This window comes from Lampetra fluviatilis, chromosome 45, assembly GCF_964198595.1.
Source record: "Lampetra fluviatilis chromosome 45, kcLamFluv1.1, whole genome shotgun sequence".
NCBI classification, from domain to species: domain Eukaryota; kingdom Metazoa; phylum Chordata; class Hyperoartia; order Petromyzontiformes; family Petromyzontidae; genus Lampetra; species Lampetra fluviatilis.
In genome coordinates this window covers 625,280-645,133 of record NC_136319.1, presented here as the reverse complement: position 1 = coordinate 645,133, position 19,854 = coordinate 625,280, and the positions used below count along the sequence as shown (strand labels likewise).

Sequence of the window (19,854 nt, the reverse complement as noted above, 5' to 3'; positions counted from 1 at the left end):
CGCGACTGTGTCAGCACTCTGACGGGGCTGTCGTTCATCAGATGTCAGCTGCCACTGCTGGCGTGTGGCTGTTTCGCTGCGGCATGGCGATGTGCACAGCTATCTGCACTCCACTGACTGCGACGAAGTATACCGGACTATGCAAATGGTCCATGCATCAAGAAGCATCACAACTACTTCGGGTCTGAGGTATCATAGACCGGAAGAGATGTGTTCTAGTGTCAATCGCTGTGGCAATACCCCAGTGTAGCTCTCCAGAACAGCCTAGCGGTAGCTGAGACAACATTGTTTCTCAGTGCATGTGAGTTCGAGAATGCACGAGGGCATAAGTGTGAGAGTATGGGTGTGGGTGGACTTTCCTTTGAGTTTTTGGGATACATTCAACCTTTTCCCCTCGCTCTATAAAGCTGCATGAGCCAGTAGTGCCCTGTCTACCAAATGAAGACAAACTGCCCTTAGACGAGTGTCATCACAGGTGAAAACTAGTCTCTTGTCCGTGCGCCGCCACCCATCACATATGCACCAGGTGACCTGGCTAACCAAATCAAGTAAAACTTGCTAGACGCTTGATTTAGTGTAAAAAAATATGTTTCCCTTGCCAGATGACAGACCAGCCAGCCAATCACAATGGTGGCTACTTCTGTCGACCTTTGACGTTCCAGAGTCACAGCAATGCCACCCCACTTCCTTCCCCATGATGCTTTTTTTGTTGGCTAAGGAATTTCCGCTTGCAAAGAAAACCCCCAAAAATACTATCTAAATAAAAGGACATTATAAATTAGACACTACGACTCGGACAGACAGATCATGTGAATCATGACCTATGAAACAAATAATGCACACAAGGCATAAAAACATGGAAAATACACAACATATATAAAATGCAGTGAAGGCTAATTAGACCAACAACACAGAGAGTAAATACGAGTAAGAGAATTTGAGATGAGTACAAAAATTTTGAATATTAGATGGGGAAACGCGGTGGTAACAATTGATGACTTAATTAAGATCTAAATAATCATGGCTATAATCACGTCGAGTCAAATGAAAAATATTGTGAGCAAGCCTTCATAATAAGTGAAATGCGTTCTGTTAAGTAGACGTGTAGTGTAAGTAGAGTTGTCTTCTGCACTTCCGTTAGCTGTCAACAGGCAGTCGAAAATGAGGCTGAATTTAATGTCGGCTGTCTTTCCAGTGGGCAGGGATTGGCAACCTGAGGCTCAGGAGCTGCATGCGGCCCTTGAAGGACTACTTTGTGACGTTGTTTATTAAGTCCCGTCTGATATTCGCTTGCATTGAGGCTCTTAAAATATTGAGGTTTTTTTTACCGAATTCGAAAAAATGTCTCTTCTTGTTATGTTGGTTTCCGACTCCTGGCCATGGATATCTCTTTCCACAGTTCTACGTTTTCCTGTTTGAGGTCCTCTGTTGTGTTATAGACCCACCTTATTCACGGTCGACCTCTACTTTCTACTCCTTTCACATTACGGTGCAAAGCCACTGTTGGTAATCTGTTGCCCTCTATCCTTGTTACAAAGCCAAACAAGGTTTGCTTAAGTCGTGGCTCAATACATCAACACTATCACGGTTATTTATTGATAATTTATTCGTTAAATATTACAGATCAATTTTGCCAAGCCAATATTCAATTCACCATACCTCACGGCATAGCGAATGTCGTGTCCAGTGACCGAAATTAAAGGAACTATTTCATTTAGCCTCGTTGTCAACCACCTGTTGACAGCTGATGGAAGAGAAGAGACAACTATATCGGTACTTCTTACGCAACACGTCTGCTTATCACAACATGGTTTTGCTACTCGTAACAGCTTGCTCGCAAGATTGCTTTCCTTGCATGTTTCTCAGCGTGGGGATGCTCATGATTATTTACTTTTTAATTCGCCATCAATTGTTACTGTTTAACATATCCTCCCTATTCCCTTTGCACATCTAATATCCAATTCGTAATAACTCATCTAAAATGCCCTGCATCTTATGTGCTGTCTCTGCTGTTTGTCTAATTTGCATTGTTTAATTTTCTATGTCGTGTATCTTACACGTGCATTGCATGTCTTTCTCATTTGTATTGTGTCATATGGCTTGATGCGTAACCTCTGTCTGCTTTACTGTAGTGTTTCATTTGTCACGTCTAGTTTAATGGTCTGTTTATTTTAAGGTTTTTTAAGAAGTAGAAAGTAGTCGATCAAACCAAACGAGTTATTGGGAATAAAGTGGACTGACACTCTGGGACTGTGGAACCTACACGTTTGGAGAAATTACTGTATTAAGCTTCTGTTAGTGGCTGTCTGGTGTAACATCTCCAAAGGGGGTACGAACAGGGATTGTAAATTAAAGTTAGGCATGATTCGCAGTAGATTATGTGCTGGTCAGGGAATGAAGACAAGTAATTAGGCTGGGAGGTGTGCACATCAAGCACACTGGTTGGGAACGACTGGTATTACAGATTAATCTAATGCACCAGTTATGGGTTATATGTTTTACTAAATGTACTACATTATACATCATATCTTTAGGCATTCTGATGCAAAACTTTTGTCATAATTCAAATTCATTACTATTTGACTTTCATTGTAGTTGACGCGGAGCTTTTTTTCCCAATTCTATTTCAATTCGTGGATTCAATTAGATAGGCGGGGTGGTAGAGTGGTAACACTTGTGCCTCACAGTTTAGACGTCCTGTGTTCGATTTCTGACTCAGTTTCTTTTTGTGGGTGGGGTTTGTGTGTTCTCCTCCGCTCTTGGATGGGTTTTCTATGGGTTCTCTGTTTGTCTTCTTTCACAATTTATGTTTTAATGTTTCTGGTGTGGCCGAACAATCCAATGTTGAAAATGTATCTGCAAATTACTCAATTGGGATTACACAGAGCAGCTAAATCGCCCCCTAATGTGAAACTTAGAGAGGCCCTTTCGAAAATGTATCTTGAGAGTCAGTAAGGATTTTCTGGGTACACCAACAGAATACAATTACACGAAATCCTTACCCAACGAGGAGTTATCGAACGCGTGTTTCAGCCCAACACGCGTTACCTAATGAGGTCTCTTTGGAGGAACACGAGGCATATGTTCCGTGTTTTAACGCTGCTTAAGGTGATCATATCCTCAACTAAAAGTAGTGCCGTGCGAGTGTTGCTCGTTTTGGAACAAATGAATCTATATTCAAATCGCTCGTTATAGCGAATTATCAGAGAAAGAATGCTCGTTAAGTGAGATACGCCTGTATAGATGTACAAATTGCACAAGAACATACATTCCTGCCAACTTTTTTTACACCAAATGCACGCCTGGGGCTAAACAGCAAAAGGACAAAAACAACAACAGCAAGAGTTCAAAACTACACCATGAAAAATACAAGAGTTACACACCAAAACAATAACAACAGTCCCAGACAACTCCAAGACAACAGCAACAACGATCCCACACCAAGACAACAACAACAGTCTCAGATCATTCCCGGATATGTACAACAACAGTCCCAGAACATACCAAGATAATAACGTCCCTCAATTGTATTTTACATTGACGTTAAAATATTGCTCCACTGTGAGTAAGGATCGATGTTACAAAACACATTTCCAAATGTGGCTGGTGTATCTGACACTACTAACCTTCTGCTTCAGAATATTTTAATGGAAGGTTGAGGATGTTTGTCGAGGAAACAAGTCGTTCCATAATGTTGGAAGAACCTTGTTTGATAATACAGCACTCATTGATTCACTCCACCTCGTAATCCTAAAAAATAAAGAGAGGTTCAAGTTTGAAAAATGTACATGTATAATAGATTAAATATTCATAATTTCTGTAAATATGCCCAACTATATTTACATAAACTATTCTGACGTGAGTGATGCGAAGCGATCTATAATTTTGGCTGTGGCTGGGTCACGTGGCCCGTGCAACAGTCGTATAAATGACAGTGTTCTGGGGATAGAAGATCATGCTCTGGGAAGAGAACCTTAAGGTGAGTGTGTGGGTTACTCCTGACTGGTCTCGTTATTAACAATTCAGGTGGTGTGTGTGATGTACAGGTGACTCGCAGGTAAGTGCCTCTGAGCTGGCACCCCTTGAGACACTGCCTGCCTGGTGTGATGTTGGCAAACAATATGCTTAACACGTAGGCTTTCGCGACCAATATTATTCATAATATAGGTTTTTGGGTCAGATCGCGTTATTTATAAATGTGTCGTAACCCTCCATCACCCGACACGGCCAAACAGTAAAAAATGTGTCACGTTTTTCAAAGGAAAAAATAATTCACTTCTTTAGCCCACCGGTGTGCTGAAGAGAGAATCAACAGCATTTTAAAATTTGAGTACGACGTTTCGCTGCTAATTACAATCAGCTTCATTGCCCGAAAATTTGAGTACGACGTTTCGCTGCTAATTACAATCAGCTTCATTGCCCGATGAAGCTGATTGTATTTAGCAGCGAAACGTCGTACTCAAATTTTAAAATGCTGTTGATTCTCTCTTCAGCACACCGGTGGGCTAAAGAAGTGAATTATTTTGTACTTTGAAAAACGTGACACATTTTTTACTGTTAGGCCGTGTTGGGTGGTGGAGGGTTACGACACATTGATAAATAACGCAATCTGACCCAAAAACCTATATTATAAACAAGATGCTATCAAATTTCTGTGTTTATTTTCATTACAAATCCGTTCTGTAAGGTAATGTCTCGAAATCAGTGAAAAAAAAAACAACTGATAACAGCATCAGCAGCAAGCAACTCCGAAAAAATAAAGATGTGAATTCAATCGACAATAATACAACGTTAGTTTAAATGTTCAGGAAAAAACTTTACCTACAAATGCATTGATCATGTTTGTCTGTCTAAAAGTTACGTCGATTGCACAATACTCGTGCCTCCTCCATCACTTTGCTCTCTTCCTGTTTCTCTCTATCTCTCTTTGCTATCCACACTGCATCACATGAAGAAGAAAAACACTACTCTTGATGTCCTGTGTCAATCGTCCACCCTTTATTTATCCAATGCATGTCTTTTTTTTCAAGAGTCCAGAACATGGCCATCACAGAGGGAGATACAAATTACGAACATGTGTTGAACCCGGTACAAAAAACCCTCAAATGGGGACCCGTCTAGAGGCCCTTGGGCTCGCTGACTACCACAGTAGAGGCAACGATGGGGAGCAGCAGATTAACCGGGAAGGGGAAGAAGAAGGAAAAGTGGGAGGAAGGGGAGTAATTTAACCAAACTGGACAGGAAACAAAGTAACATAAGCATGATGTCTGGGCTTATCCTTCTTATTTTCCCCTAGGAGCAACGGTGCCTACTACAATGTTTCAGTGTCCAGAGTTCATCCCCTTTCCCCGCTCCCTACAATTCTGCTTATTCACGCAGGTTCACTAAAAACGGGGACCACATTGCCTCTTTAATTATATCCCTTGTAGGTCTTAGTTAAGGTGCTCCACTACCGCAAAGGCAAGGAGAGTTCTGTGCAGAGTCCCCAAGAGGGGGTTCTTGATGTTAACAATTTGCTCGTATAGTCTTTCTTGCTACAATATAGCCGGTTTGCAGTAAGGCACATTGGCGTACCGATAGCCCTCTTGGTTTCAAGCCCCGCAGAGTTGAGTCCACTGAGGGATCAGCTCTGTGCCCAAGTTCAGATTGAAATAATCCGTTACATTATCGTAAAATTCTAAAATATCTGGGCACGTCCAAAAGGCATTCAGTTACGTCTGTACCATGCCTTGTGGTATCTAAGGCAATTAATAGATGAATGTGTGAATTTGGCTGTCCTGTCATTAGTAAGATAGGACCCATGCCTGAATTTGAACTAATGTTTAGCAGAAGCGACCTGCGGCCTGCTGAGCTCAACCATATTTGAGTCCATTTCTGGTGAAGAATGTCCTGTCCCAGCAGTCTTTTCCCCTCAGCTTTCTAGTTTTGGCTCTAACCCGGTCTCAATCTCCATAAAAATCTAGTGCTATGCCTGTAGAAACTTTTAACTTCCTTTTTGTCTACCAGACCATCCAAGATGGGGTTAGTGCTGCGGTCAAAGTTTTTGTTTGTAGTTTTGGAGATGGTATCCCTGATATTTTGGTATCCTTATTTGGAAGGTCCCCCACCATTTCCAAGCCTGTCGCTCTCCAGCCAGTCCAGTTAGCCCTTGTGCTTTCTATTGTTAGTGATTGGCTGCCCCACAGAGGCATATGTCTACGTATGAAGGAGTGAAATGAGATTCGCCTGTGGTTGTATTTCCCCAAGGTGTTACAAACCGTGAATAATGGTTCCACGACCCTGGATCTATCTTTGATAGGAGCGTAGGTAACCCCAGTAAATAACCAGGGGCTCACTGAGCCTTCTCCCACTTTTCCATGTCCCCTTATTTTTCTAGTTGATCTATTGACTAAAGTTCTGAAAGCGATTGCTTTATCCTATTTTAGGAAATCTGCAAAGGGCCAAGCCCCGATCTCTCCTAAGTAGCGTAAGGGGATTAATGAGGCTATGCGTGAATGAAGCATCTTAAAGAAAGCTTTTTGAATACAGGAGGGGGCTATTCGTAAATGGTAACGGAGCTTCTGCAATACCATCATCTTGAGTAGGTGTGCCCTGTTGGAAAGGGAAAGGTTAATATCTGTCCATGTCTCCAGTGAAATATTGATTTGCTGGATTATTGGGGGGTGGGATTTGTCTGAAGAGAGATGCGAGATAGGAAGGGACGATTATCTAAAGATACTTAATGGGCAGTGGGCACCACCTGAAGGGCGAGAGGGTGAAAGCCCTTCAGGTGGCTTCGGGGTAGCAGGGGATAAGGGCATCAACTCTGACAACTCCCCGTATTCCTTGACCAGGAACAATAATACAGGGATCGAAGATGCTGGATCTGTTTGGGTGATGACGACGTCATCCATTAATAGATTGATTTTATGTTTCTGTCTCTTTTCTCACCCCCACCACCTGTTGGCATTTCGGAATGCTCTCAGTAAAGGTTTCGATAGCCCTTTGAATATCAGCAGCGAGAAGGGATAGCCTTGTTTGTGCCCCTACCCAATGGAACGCCATCGAAAGTTCGGCCGTATACGATATGTGTCCGGTTCCCCCGAGATTGAAACATCCTCGCCAGGATGTCCTTTCAGAGGGAGAAGGATCATGAAAGGGGATCTTGGCTTTCTTATATAAAAGGATGGCTTGGTCATTAAAACTTTCTCTAGTTCCAGTTTGTTGATCTCTCTCATGGTACTTTGTGATTGTATGTTATTGTAGTCTTCCTGCAGGGAGTCAAGTTTCTCTTCCAGTACACGTTGCTTGTTTCTGATATTTGAATTGAACGACATTAATTCTCTGACCTCCTTTCTGACTTCCTCCATCATCAGCATCTGATCCAGGAGTTGGTTGTCCAGCGACCAGAAGCTACGTGCCAAACACAAATCATGGGCACCAGCAATGTGACAATTATTGCTAAACCGGAGCATCACCGATGCAACCGAATGACTGAGCAAACCGGGAGGGTTAAGGGATAAGGATGAATCAATAATTAATCATTCACAAACCGGTGTGCGTAAACCCAAAGCCAACACACCGGTGTGCTCTACTGGTAACCAATCGGCATGTTTTGTTCAAGTGACAAGCCTTACTAATTGTCTGTGTCGGGTGGTGGCAGGTTTAACGACACATTTATATATTTATGCGATCTACCACAAAAAACCTGACTTAAGAATATTGGTCGTGAAAGCCTACGTGTTAAAGTAAATAGAATGAAAACAAAATGTAGTGTACAATACTGTATAGGTAACCGTGTACAGTACGGTTTACTACGGGAAGTTAAAATCGTGAGTGGTTGAATCTCACTGTCCCCCCCCCCCCTTGGAGTTTAGGAACACCACGTAGCCTAGGATACCGCGACGGGCCACTTGGGCGATGAGATGGGTACAAGATGGCGCATTGTGTACTTCCATGGCAGCATAATCGCAAGCAGTACAGTTACCATGCATACAGGAATCTCAAGATCAACTGCGAATGGTCGAGCCACAGGGGCACAATCGGCGAACAGTACCTAAATACATTTTGCCCAAAACAGCAAAACCTCGACTCGATATGGCGCCCCCCCTGCATCCCCTCTCCCTGGCTCTCCCCCCCCCACCTCTTACCTTATATAATCGCTTGTCATACAGCTCTCTCTGCCCACTACAGTAAAAAAAAATTGCTGTGGTTTTCCCACCTGATGACGGAAGCTTGTGTTGCCTCTGAAACGTCGTGATTTAATTTAGTTGTTTTATCTTTCATTTTATTTTCACCTACGTGACTTTACCGAAAGAACCAAAGAGTACGGGTTTGCTGTACTGTGTTGTGTCGTGTCGAAGTTAATTTCAGAGAAGTTGTATTTCTCTTGCAGACAAGGCTCTCTTAACCTCAAACAGTTATTCTTGTAAATTATCTAACCTTGTCACTGTCCGCTCCTCTTCATTGTCTTTAGCTGTAAATTAGCCATTATCAGTTAATAATCTGATCCAATGTGTGTTTTTTACATTTTCCCAACATTTTCCCAACATGATGATGTACTGCTTTTTCACCGTTTTTTCGCAATAGTGGTGTTTGTTATTGAATTGTCGATAACGTCTGAGTCGACATGCAAATTTAGAAGTGCATTACTCTTACAAATGTGTCAGTAAAATGTGGTTTTGAAAGTCAAAACTGTGAATATCACAATGTTTGAAATTCCTTTCATAATTAAAACAAATCTGTATCTTGTAATGTGCAGGAAGAAAGGAGAAAATGCCTTATGCATTGGCCTTACACACCTGTGGAGGACAAGGAGGAACAAGCTTCAGTCTTGATGGGAGGAGAAATGGAGCAACGCTGGAAAAAATCTGGGTGTGGGTTGGAGGGTGGCAGATCAAGTGCGTAAAGGCCTGGCTGACGGACGGAAGGTCTGCACAGTACGGTAATCCCTCGGGATCTCACAAAGAGTTTGTGTTCCAGCCTGGGGAGCTGTTTTCGTCCCTCTCACTGTGGGGGAATGGGGCTGGCTCACGCATGGGCGCCTTCAAGTTCAGGACAAACAAAGGCAGGGAATTCTTCGTGAAGATGACAGACTGGGGCCTAAAGACCGAGTACCCGGTCGACATCCGCTCTGGGATCTGCCTTGGAATTCAGGGCAAAGGCGGTTCAGACATCGACTGCATGGGCTTCCTCTTCATCAATTCGGTGAAATGTTCAGAATTGATCAACGTGACATATCCTACACTGCACAAGCAGCTTCCAAAAGTCCAGATGGAAGAGATCAAATCACTCAGTTACAAAAATACTGGTTCTGTCCCCCAAACCTATAAAATGGAAACCTCCAAGACCGTGACCAAAACCTCCTCCTGGTCGATCTCAAACAAGCTGGAGGCAACCGTGAGCATCAGCGTCTCAGCCGGCATTCCGGATGTCGTGGACGTTGAAAGTGGCTTTAGTTTTACCGTTGGCACCGAGAGTACACACGCCGTGGAGAATTCAGAATCGAAAACCGAGCTCCTCTCATTCGACGTCACGGTTCCTGCAGGCAAGACCACGGCGATCGACGTCAATATCGGTCGCGCGGAAATCGACCTCCCCTACAAGGGTACGGTGCGCATGTCCTTATTGAACGGCGCCACCTACCACATACCAATGGAGGGTGTCTACAAGGGTCTCGCCTACACCAAGGCTACTGCAGAAATAAAAGAAAAGTGAAACGGCATCTGAAAAGCACGCACGTGCTGCTCTTTACTAGCTGCATGCTTTATTCAACGCTGCCTATCTTTATTTAATAGTTTATTGAAACATGTGGTATAAAATATGATGCAATACATATGCCATTTGGGAGAGTTCAGTTGTTGCAATTAAGGAACCTTTGAATCGGTGAAAAAATAATTAACACGGAGATAGTTATTTCAACGAATTTTTCTCCCACCTACCGTACATAATTTAGTCTGTTCGCTCAGACATCACAATGGAATGATCATAATCTTTATTTATCCCGGAGGAATCCAACGATCAATGAATCTCTTTTTTACAGATGTCCAGTAGGGGCGAGTCAGCAAGTTACAACAACAAACAATACAAAACACGATATGAGTACAAAGTAGATCAATGGTAAGCAAGTAGCTAAAACTTATATAAAGAAATAGCAATAAATAAAGTATATAAGTTCAAATAGCATAAGTACATTTTGCCGATTTTTCAACACTAAATGCAAACTTGGGCAAAGCAACAAAACGACAACAAAAACAGTTCCAGATCAAACCAACACTGCAGAGGATATCTTCATAATATTGGATTTTATAATCTAACTATCAATTCACAGATAAGAAACCAACTTAAACGTCACATTTGCCATTAACTTACGTGAGAATGAGCCCCGACTAGCAAAAGCAAATGGAAGTAAACTTATTGCAGTGGCTTGGGCAATGTAACAAGACAATACACACTGGCATAGGCAACGCTGATCGGTAGAGTGCAAATCTGGAGGGGTTCGATACATCAAAGTACAAGTTGGATGACCGACATAAATGACTGGAAGGAGGTAAAAGAGGTGAAGCTTTATGGGCTTCAGAAATGAGAAGGTGAAGAGCACACAGCAAAGGATGTTCTCCACGGCAAAATAATACAAACATATATCTTGACAATAAAGTTTCTGCATGCTGCCACGAACAGAATAATCTATGGACTTTACCAACATTTCTACTAAAATTGTATAGAGAAGACATCCACGTATGAATGATACCAAACAAAACGATGACGGAAAGATAAAGATTCCCCAAACAATTAACCAATCTTCATTTGTGTTGAAACACCTATTTTCAGAAACGCTCATATTTGTTTTCCATTTCACACTACAATGAAAATACATATAATGATAACTGGCCTCGAATTAGCAACAACTTTCTCCAAAGGTGACACCAAAAAATTCAACAACTGCTCTTGCAGTACCATCACTTTCATCAGCACCACCATCTGGATTAATGTATTTAGATTACAATTGCATGCTCTTTAATTGTAGGGAATTGCATGCAACTAGTCATTTACATGTTATGCAATGCTTTGGGATTGTGATGCAAAATAAAATATCTTAAAAAATACATTGGATTGTGTTTGCATTCACTATCATCATTATCACATCCACAACCCTTCGAGCCAGCATCACTGAAAACCTTTGTTCGAATCCAGGCATTCGCCTGTAATAAAACTGCAGTCAAGTGTGGTGAGTTGATGGTCTCAACCCGGTCACGAATGACTGCACGAAGATAACCCCTTCCATCACAGTTATCAAAACGTAAGCTAGTATGTGTGCGGATAACTCGCAGAAGGTAGATCTTGGTTTTTAAATATAATTTCAATCGCGCATGATAAACCTATATTCTCGATTCTCGAAAGAGAGATATGGCCACATCGCTCAGAGGTCTGAGTGCTGACCTGATTTCGAATCCAGGACCTTAGCAGTGCCAGCTCATCAATCAAACCTCTGAGACACCTCAACACATCCTCGACAAAGTAATAATCATCAGCAGACATGGAACAATCCACTGCTGGATGGTCTCTGCATGGTGCCATCATTTAATGGAAGTGCTTTTGCGGTTCTTTGGCGGATCTGCTGAGCCTGCACTAAATCCGTGCCTCAGAATAAATGAAAGTGAACTTGGGAGGAATTAGTTGATATTAGTTTTTTGTTGAGAGCCAACGAAATAGAGGAATTATTCCCTCAACATTGAAACGGAAAATGTTACTGTTATATTTTTGAAATGAATGATTTATCAAACAATTGTTTCAAACTAATGATACAAACTAATGATACATCATGGGACCTCCTTTACCAGTTCCAAAATATGAGAATAGGTGACCCTTATTTATTCACGATGTACTTACAAAAAAATCCGCAGACTACCTGCTGGATCTCCTCTATGTTTCAAAGAACAAATTTGACCTAAGGTCTTCGCTCATTTACCAGCTTCACATTTCTTATTGCCGTACAAATACTGAAGGAAGGGCCTTTGCTATTGATGCCCCTAGGGTCTGGAATGCTATTGCCAATAAACTGAAACTTGAATCGCTACCTATAAGATCTTCACTCAAAACTGCTCGAGAGGAGTTGTACACCCCTAGCTGCCACTGCTATTCAGAGGCCTAAAATAAAATGTTTCGCTCCGGATGACTGCTGCAAAGTATGATGTTGTGTTCAGATTAAGTATGCTAATCTTTAAAGGTGCATTAACAATTTTAGATACTCCAACTGATGTTCCTCCTGTTGTGGAATGACTCATGCAGCCAGCTATGGCTATAGGGTTTGGGTGGTACATGTTGTTTATGTCGTTTATTGTGAAATTTCAGTCACAGTTCCTATGATCACTGATACATTGCTTTTATGGCTTTATTTTGGCTATACCAAATAAATGAAACTGAAAAAAAAACTGGTTTCCCCCTTTTCTGGCAACAAAACAGGTGTTAAGATGTTAAAACACCAAACTGAAACCTTTTCCAAGGAATCATGTCTGCATTAACACTGTTTGAGACTAGGCTCAAAAGAAAGCTCTCTGGTGTGGACCAATCAGTATCAAAGACAATGCATATATTATCGGAGTATGTTTTTGTTTTGCATTCTGACCACAAGTATTGTGGTTAATGCAGACATTATATATCCACACAGAGGAGAGAACACCCACTGCACTGGACTGCCAATCAAGTCACAAACAGTAATCAACTCCGGGTAAATAGTGACTCGATAACTACAAATCCATGCACTATCACCACGGTGAAGATATATTTAGTAAATGTATTTATAATATTATGTTTACGATTGTCTGCTGCTGCTCTGTCCTGTACCCCACTTTGAGATCATTGATGAAAAGCGCGATATGAATGGAACTATTCTTTGGTTCTTTCGGTTAAGTCACGTCTAAAGATAAAATATTAAATCAAATAATAGCATATTACGACGTTTTAATTTATTATTTTATCTTTAGACGTGACTTAACCGAAAGAACCAAAGAATAATTCCTGCAGTCACGAAAGCTCCAAAATTAAGAATGAATGGAACTATTATAATTATATGCTCAGCCGTCACCTGACGGGACGAGAATACTTCGCTGTCGATATCCATGAGAAGATCGCGTCTACACTTCGTCACCGCTGATACCAGAAGCGTCGCTGTGCTGTGATTAACGACCCATGACTGCGTCAGCACTCTGACAGGGCTGTCGTTCATCAGATGTCAGCTGCCACTGCTAGCGTGTGGCTGTTTCGCTGCGGCATGGCGATGTGCACATCTATCTGTACTCCACTGACAGCAACGAAGGATACCGGACTATGCATATGGTCCATGCATCAAGAACCACCACAATTACTTCGGCTCTGAGGTATCACAGACCGGAAGAGATGTGTTCTAGTGTCAATCGCTGTGGCAATACCCCAGTGTAGATATCCAGAACAGCCTCGGTGGTCTAGCGGTAGCTGAAACATTGTTTCACAGTGCATGCGAGTTTGAGAATGCACGAGGGCATAAGTGAGAGAGTATGGGTTTGGGTGTACTTTCCTTGGAGTTTTTGGGATACATTCAACCTTTTCCCCACGCTCCAAAAAGCTGCATGAGCCAGTGGTGGCCTGTCTCCCAAATTAAGACAAACCACCCTTAGCCGAGTGTCATCGCAGGTGAAAACTAGTCTCTTGTCCGTGTGCCGCCACCCATCACACATGCACCAAGTGACCTGGCTAACCAAATCAAGTAAAACTTGCTTTGTATTTCCCTTGCCAGATGGCAGACCAGCCAGTCAATCACAATGGTGGCTACGTATGTCAACCTTTGAGGTTCCAGCATCATTCATGGGAATTAGTTTTCGTGACTTTCCTGGCTGAAGGCCGTAAATGGTTGAGGGGCACCGTAGGCGGTCCTGGTTGCTTCAACCCATGGTTGAGAAGATCCAGACGTTAATTGACAAGGACCATTTCTTGTCCTAGTTCGCCAACATACAAGACATCATGCAAAAGTCCAATGAGTGATGTGGAGAATGTATCTACTCGATGTGCTCTGCCTTGTAACAGAATACAAATCTGTTTAACACGTAGGCTTTCGCGACCAATATTGTTCATAATCAATGATTTTTGGGTTTAGATCGCGTTATTTATAAATGTGTCGTAACCCTCCACCACCCGACACGGCCAATCAGTAAAAAAAGTGTCACGTTGACAAAAGACAAATAGTTCACTGCTTTAGCATAATCACAATAGAACACATTCCAAATGATTACTAATCTACAACTCGCATCGTAACAATAGCCTTATTACTAATCAAGTATATAATTACAATAACCCCCCCCTCAAATCTTTGCACCTGATGAGTTAATGAGTTAATGATGACGTCACCCTGCTGCTGCTCTATATAAGAACGGGAGACACAGCAGAGCCTCACCATTCTGGCGAATTGCCCGATGATGCTGGATGCAATTACCAGCGAAACGTCGTACTCAAATTGTAAATGTTGTGGTTTCACGCTTCAACACACCGGTGGGCTAAAGCAGTGAACTATTTGTCTTTTGTCAACGTGACATTTTTTTACTGATTGGCCGTGTCGGGTGGTGGAGGGTTACGACACATTTATAAATAACGCGATCTAAACCCAAAAATCGTTGATTATGAAGAATACAAATCTGTATCAAAAATGCATTTCAAATGTGCTCTCAAAATTACCTCCTTGCTATGAAGCAGATCAACAAACACGACATCTTTCATTTATCGATCTCTCCACGAAACAAAGGAATGTTTTACACAAGCTATAACTAACACATCCTTCTGGGCTGTGTCAGTGCAAGCCACCTTTGGACCATTATTGGTGCACAGCGTCTCAAGAGCAGCCGGGCTTGCTTCAACCGATAGTTTCGAACATCCAGACGTTAATCAGCAAGGAGCATTTCTAGTCCTAGTTAGACAAAATCTACGTCAACACGTAGTACAAAATTATAATTCGTGTTGTAGAGTATATATCTCCACTACGTGTAACTTTTAAGTGGTATGCCTTGTAACTGATGAATGATCCGAGTGCACTCCCTATTTCAAATACAATGAGTTGCTCCAGAGACAGATGCTTCCTGAAAACACAAAAATACCCTTTGTTCGAGTTCAAGTTCATTTATTAGGTATAGCCCTGTGAGCCATTCGGCTCTTGAATCGGGTGCAACCTCAACAAACAAAAAACAAAAACATGAACAAAAAACATCTTAACGTGAATATGTGACTGAGTGCAAACAGAAAATCCAAGAAGAGACAGCAAAATATTGCAGAAAAAATACACCGTACACCAACGCTGTGTGCAAAAATCCCAGTGGGATGCAAGTCAAACAACAACAACCACAAGACAACTTAGATTAAGGCCATCAATCTAACTCTGTACTACAACAAACAAACATGGCTAAACCAATACACTTTTCGAAATCACCAAAATAAAGCCATGAAAGCAATGAAAAAGCAATCATAGGAACTGTGACGGAATTTTCACAATGGCATAAACAACATGTACTACCAAAACCCTGCAGCCATAGCTGGCTGCATGAGTCACTCCACAACAGCAGGAGCATCAATCGGAGTATTATAATGTATCACCGGAATAACGGGTCTCACCCGAGTTATCTGTACAGGTTACTCCATAAACACATTTTGTCCTAACATCACTTAATAAATGTTTGACCCTTCTAGACAAAATGTTACATGTACACACACAATCAAACAAGTATTAATTCTAAATTATTGAGTCATTTTAACAAAATGTAATTACTGCACTGAAATATGCTGCATCAGATTACATCGTATTAATTAACAAGAAGCTATTTTTAAAAAATATCACCGTCTGCTTAACAGTGTATGTACAACATACTATTGCGCCATTCAAAACGAGGAGTCCATTGCATGCTGGCGTCTGGGTCAAAATTGATGAAAGTCTAAACATTACCTACAAGTTCCACAACTAAGATGCCACATCAACCATCACCCCCTACTGACAGGCTCTTGTCCACATGCAGGCCGGTGCAGGGCCACCACCTTATGCCACACAGGGGCAGCTGCGACTTGGGGATGCTCTTTGAGTGTTTGAGACGCGATACGATACGAAACTCCGAGTTGCTGGGTGATTAAGCAGGCACCATATGAATGCAATTATGATGACATAGCGAATGCTTGGGAGCTTATTGGCTTTCACTCCTGGTTAGAGATCTACGCAACCCACAGGTCCACAAACACTGGTCGCTCTTACCCTACAAGTTGCACCTAGGAATTAAGTGTTCAACTTCACATTCTTTTCATTAAAGGCCTGTGACAAAGGTTCATCTATTGGAGCGACATCATCTCAGGCTTACACATCTACCGGGTCTCCATTTGATTTTGTATTGTCTCTGAGGAAGTCCACCCACACCTCCACTTCCACAAACTGCTGGGAGTTGCCTCGCTCTGCCGCGCAGTCAGAATTCTCCTCCTGCTTCACGTTGCCTCCATCGATGTGAAGGTCCGATGTGTACAAACCTTTGATGGTAGCCAGGAGGTTTGCAGAGTACCTTGGTCTCGGAAAAGACAATCTCATGAGAGCCCACAGCATTGTAGCAATGATCGGCAATGGCAGAAGACTCAATTTTGCCTCCTAGGTACCATCAAAGGTTTGTACACGAAGCCATCCAAATATACAAACACAGACATAATTTCAACCGTGATGATGGGTACAAACTGAGAAATCATTGGAAAGATGTTATTAACCATGCAAAACATATTTAACTACACATTTGGACCATCTTATTTGACAGGCACTATTCTTTAGTTACCGTACCATTTACTGATAGACAGCCAGTTTTGTTTTATCATGTTTAGCTTCTTTTCACACACTGGTTTCCTGCTTTAAGTTTTACTCACCCAGCAACATAGCAAGGGGCTGTTTCTTCCTGACCTGCTTTTCTGCTTCTACCATCTACATAACAAAGGCTCAGTCCCATTAGCAGCAGCCGCACTTTAACAACTCTGGCACCTCCCAGCTCAACCAGTCTACATAACAAAGGCTCAGTCCTAGCAGCAGCCTCAGCCGCACCAACCTTACCATAATAAAAAACTCCGATCCAGGGGCCTACCCTGGCTCCTTCCCCCTCAACCAGTATATATACAAGGTCGGGTCTCTTGGAATTTCTCTTTACTTGATACAGCAATCGTGCTGTGACGGTTCCACCTGAAGATGGAAGCTTGTGTTGCTTCCGAAACGTCGTGATTTTTATTTTACTTTTATTAATTTTATTTTTATTTTTTTCCTACGTGACTTTACCGAAAAAACCGAAGAGTATGAATCCTTGCAGTCACGAAAGCTTCAAATCTAGAAATTGTAAACGCCATCCCGCACGGAGTGCACCTGAAGGGTTTCACTCCAGTGTGTGTTCTCTGGTGTGCTACAAAAGCAGATAAATCTGAAAATGCCTTCCCACACACACTGCACTTGAAGGGTTTCTCTCCCGTGTGTGTTCTTTGGTGTGTTACAAGAGTAGATGAACGTGCAAACGCCTTCCCACACACATTGCACTTGAAGGGTTTCTCTCCCGTGTGTATTCTCTCGTGTGCTACAAGAGGAGATGAAAGTGCAAAGACCTTCCCACACACACTGCACTTGAAGGGTTTCTCTCCCGGGTGTGTTGTCTGGTGTTGTTTAAGATCAGATGACTGTGCAAACGCCTTCCCACACACACTGCACTTGAAGGGTTTCTCTCGTGTGTGAGTTCTCTGGTGCCGTGTCAAATGTTCAGGGCAATCCGCGCTGTATGCACACCGGTCGCATTGTTGCCTTTTTGCACCGAGCTGCGGCGAGTGCCTTTTCTCCATCAGAAAAATTCTGCAGAGGAAGCGACAGCGGAAGCGACAGCGGCAGACAAAAAAAAAGAATATCCACACCATCTACACGTAAGTATCGATGCACAGAGGAAAGCACACATACACAGTAACACATGACTTACACGTCTATACTTATTCATAAATTCATGATATAGTGAAAAAGTGTCCCAAATTCATCACACGGGCTGTTATGGAACACAATGAGAGGGCAAATGGTTATAAACATGCCTGGAAGCCCGAGTATCTTCAAAATGAATTAGGGATTTCGATCGGATCGTTGTGGGGGCATGTGCCACGCCACCCCCACTGGCTCCGTCACTTTCATGCACTGGCATGGTTCAGAGGTGGTGGTGTGTCCAGACCCACGCCTGGCCACCTTCATCTGCTCAGTATTAATGCTTCCTCACTCCCCCAAGTAATCCATTGAGGACCAATCAACACAGCCGAGGCTGTGTGTGTCTCTCTCTCTCTCTATCCGTGGTCGAGTGGATTTCCTTCCCGAGCCCAAGGTTTCCCCTCCACATGTAGAGAGTTAACACCGCCACGCGTCTTGAGTGAACACCACCAGGTGTCTAGAGTGAACACCGCCATGCGTCTAGAGTGAACACAGCCACGCGTCTAGAGTGAACACCGCCACGCGTCTAGAGTGAACACCGCCACGCATCTAGAGTGAACACCCCACGCGTCTAGAGTGAACACAGCCACGCGTCTAGAGTGAACACCGCCACGTGTCTAGAGTGAACACCCCACGCGTCTAGAATGAACACCCCACGCGTCTAGAGTGAACACCACCACGCGTCTAGAGTAAACACCACCACGCGTCTAGAGTGAACACCGCCACGCGTCTAGAGTGAACACAACCACACGTCAAGAGTGAACACCACCAAGCGTCTAGAGTGAACAGCGCCATGCGTCTATAGTGAACACCACAACGTGGCTAGAGTGAACACCACCACGCGTCTAGAGTGAACACCGCCACACGTCTAGAGTGAACACCGCCACGCGTCTAGAGTGAACACCACCACGCATCTAGAGTGAACACCACCACGTGTCTAGAGTGATACAGCCAAGCATCTGGAGTGAACACCACCACGCGTCCAGAGTGAGCAAGTGTCGAGAATGAACACCACCACGCGTCTAGAGTGAACACTGCCACGTGTCCAGAGTGAACACCACCAAGCATCTAGAATGAACACCGCCACGCATCTAGAGTGAACACCGCCACGCGTCTAGAGTGAACACAACCACGTGCCTAGAGTGAACACTGCCACGTGTCCAGAGTGAACACCACCACGCGTCTAGAGTGAACACCGCCACGCGTCTAGAGTGAACACCGCCACGCGTCTAGAGTGAACACCGCCACGCGTCCAGAGTGAACACCGCCACGCGTCCAGAGTGAACACCGCCACGCGTCCAGAGTGAACACCGCCACGCGTCCAGAGTGAACACCGCCACGCGTCCAGAGTGAACACCACCACGCGTCTAGAGTGAACTCCGCCACGCGTCTAGAGTGAACACCGTGACGCGTCTAGAGTGAACACCGCCACGCGTCTAGAATGAACACTGCCACGCATCCAGAATGAACACCGCCACGCGTCCAGAGTAAACACCGCCACGCATCTGGAGTGAACACCGCCACGCGTCTAGAGTGAACACCACCACGCGTCTAGAGTGAACACCGCCACGCGTCTAGAGTGAACACCGCCACGCGTCTAGAGTGAACACCACCACGCGTCTAGAGTGAACACCGCCACGCGTCTAGAGTGAACACTGCCACGCGTCTAGAGTAAACACCGCCACGCTTCTAGAGTGAACACCGCCACGCGTCTAGAGTGAACACCGCCACGTGTCTAGAGTGAAGACCGCCACGTGTCTAGAGTGAACACCGCCACGCATCTAGAGTGAACACCCCACGCGTCTAGAGTGAACACAGCCACGCGTCTAGAGTGAACACTGCCACGGGTCGAGAGTGAACACCCCACGCGTCTAGAATGAACACCCCATGCGTCTAGA

General features: G+C 43.5%; 1 protein-coding gene across 1 annotated transcript; it reads left to right on the top strand.

Annotated features, from left to right (window-relative positions):
* Window positions 1–8,754: 8,754 nt before the first annotated feature.
* LOC144947453 (aerolysin-like protein) lies at window positions 8,755–9,696 on the top strand. The gene has a single exon (XM_078876689.1). The coding sequence runs from the start codon at window positions 8,755–8,757 to the stop codon at window positions 9,694–9,696; it is 942 nt and encodes a 313-aa protein (XP_078732815.1).
* Window positions 9,697–19,854: the final 10,158 nt, after the last annotated feature.

Coding starts and splice junctions, on each gene's coding strand:
- LOC144947453 (XM_078876689.1), top strand. CDS start 8,755: ATGCCTTATGCATTGGCCTTACACACCTGTGGAGGACAAGGAGGAACA.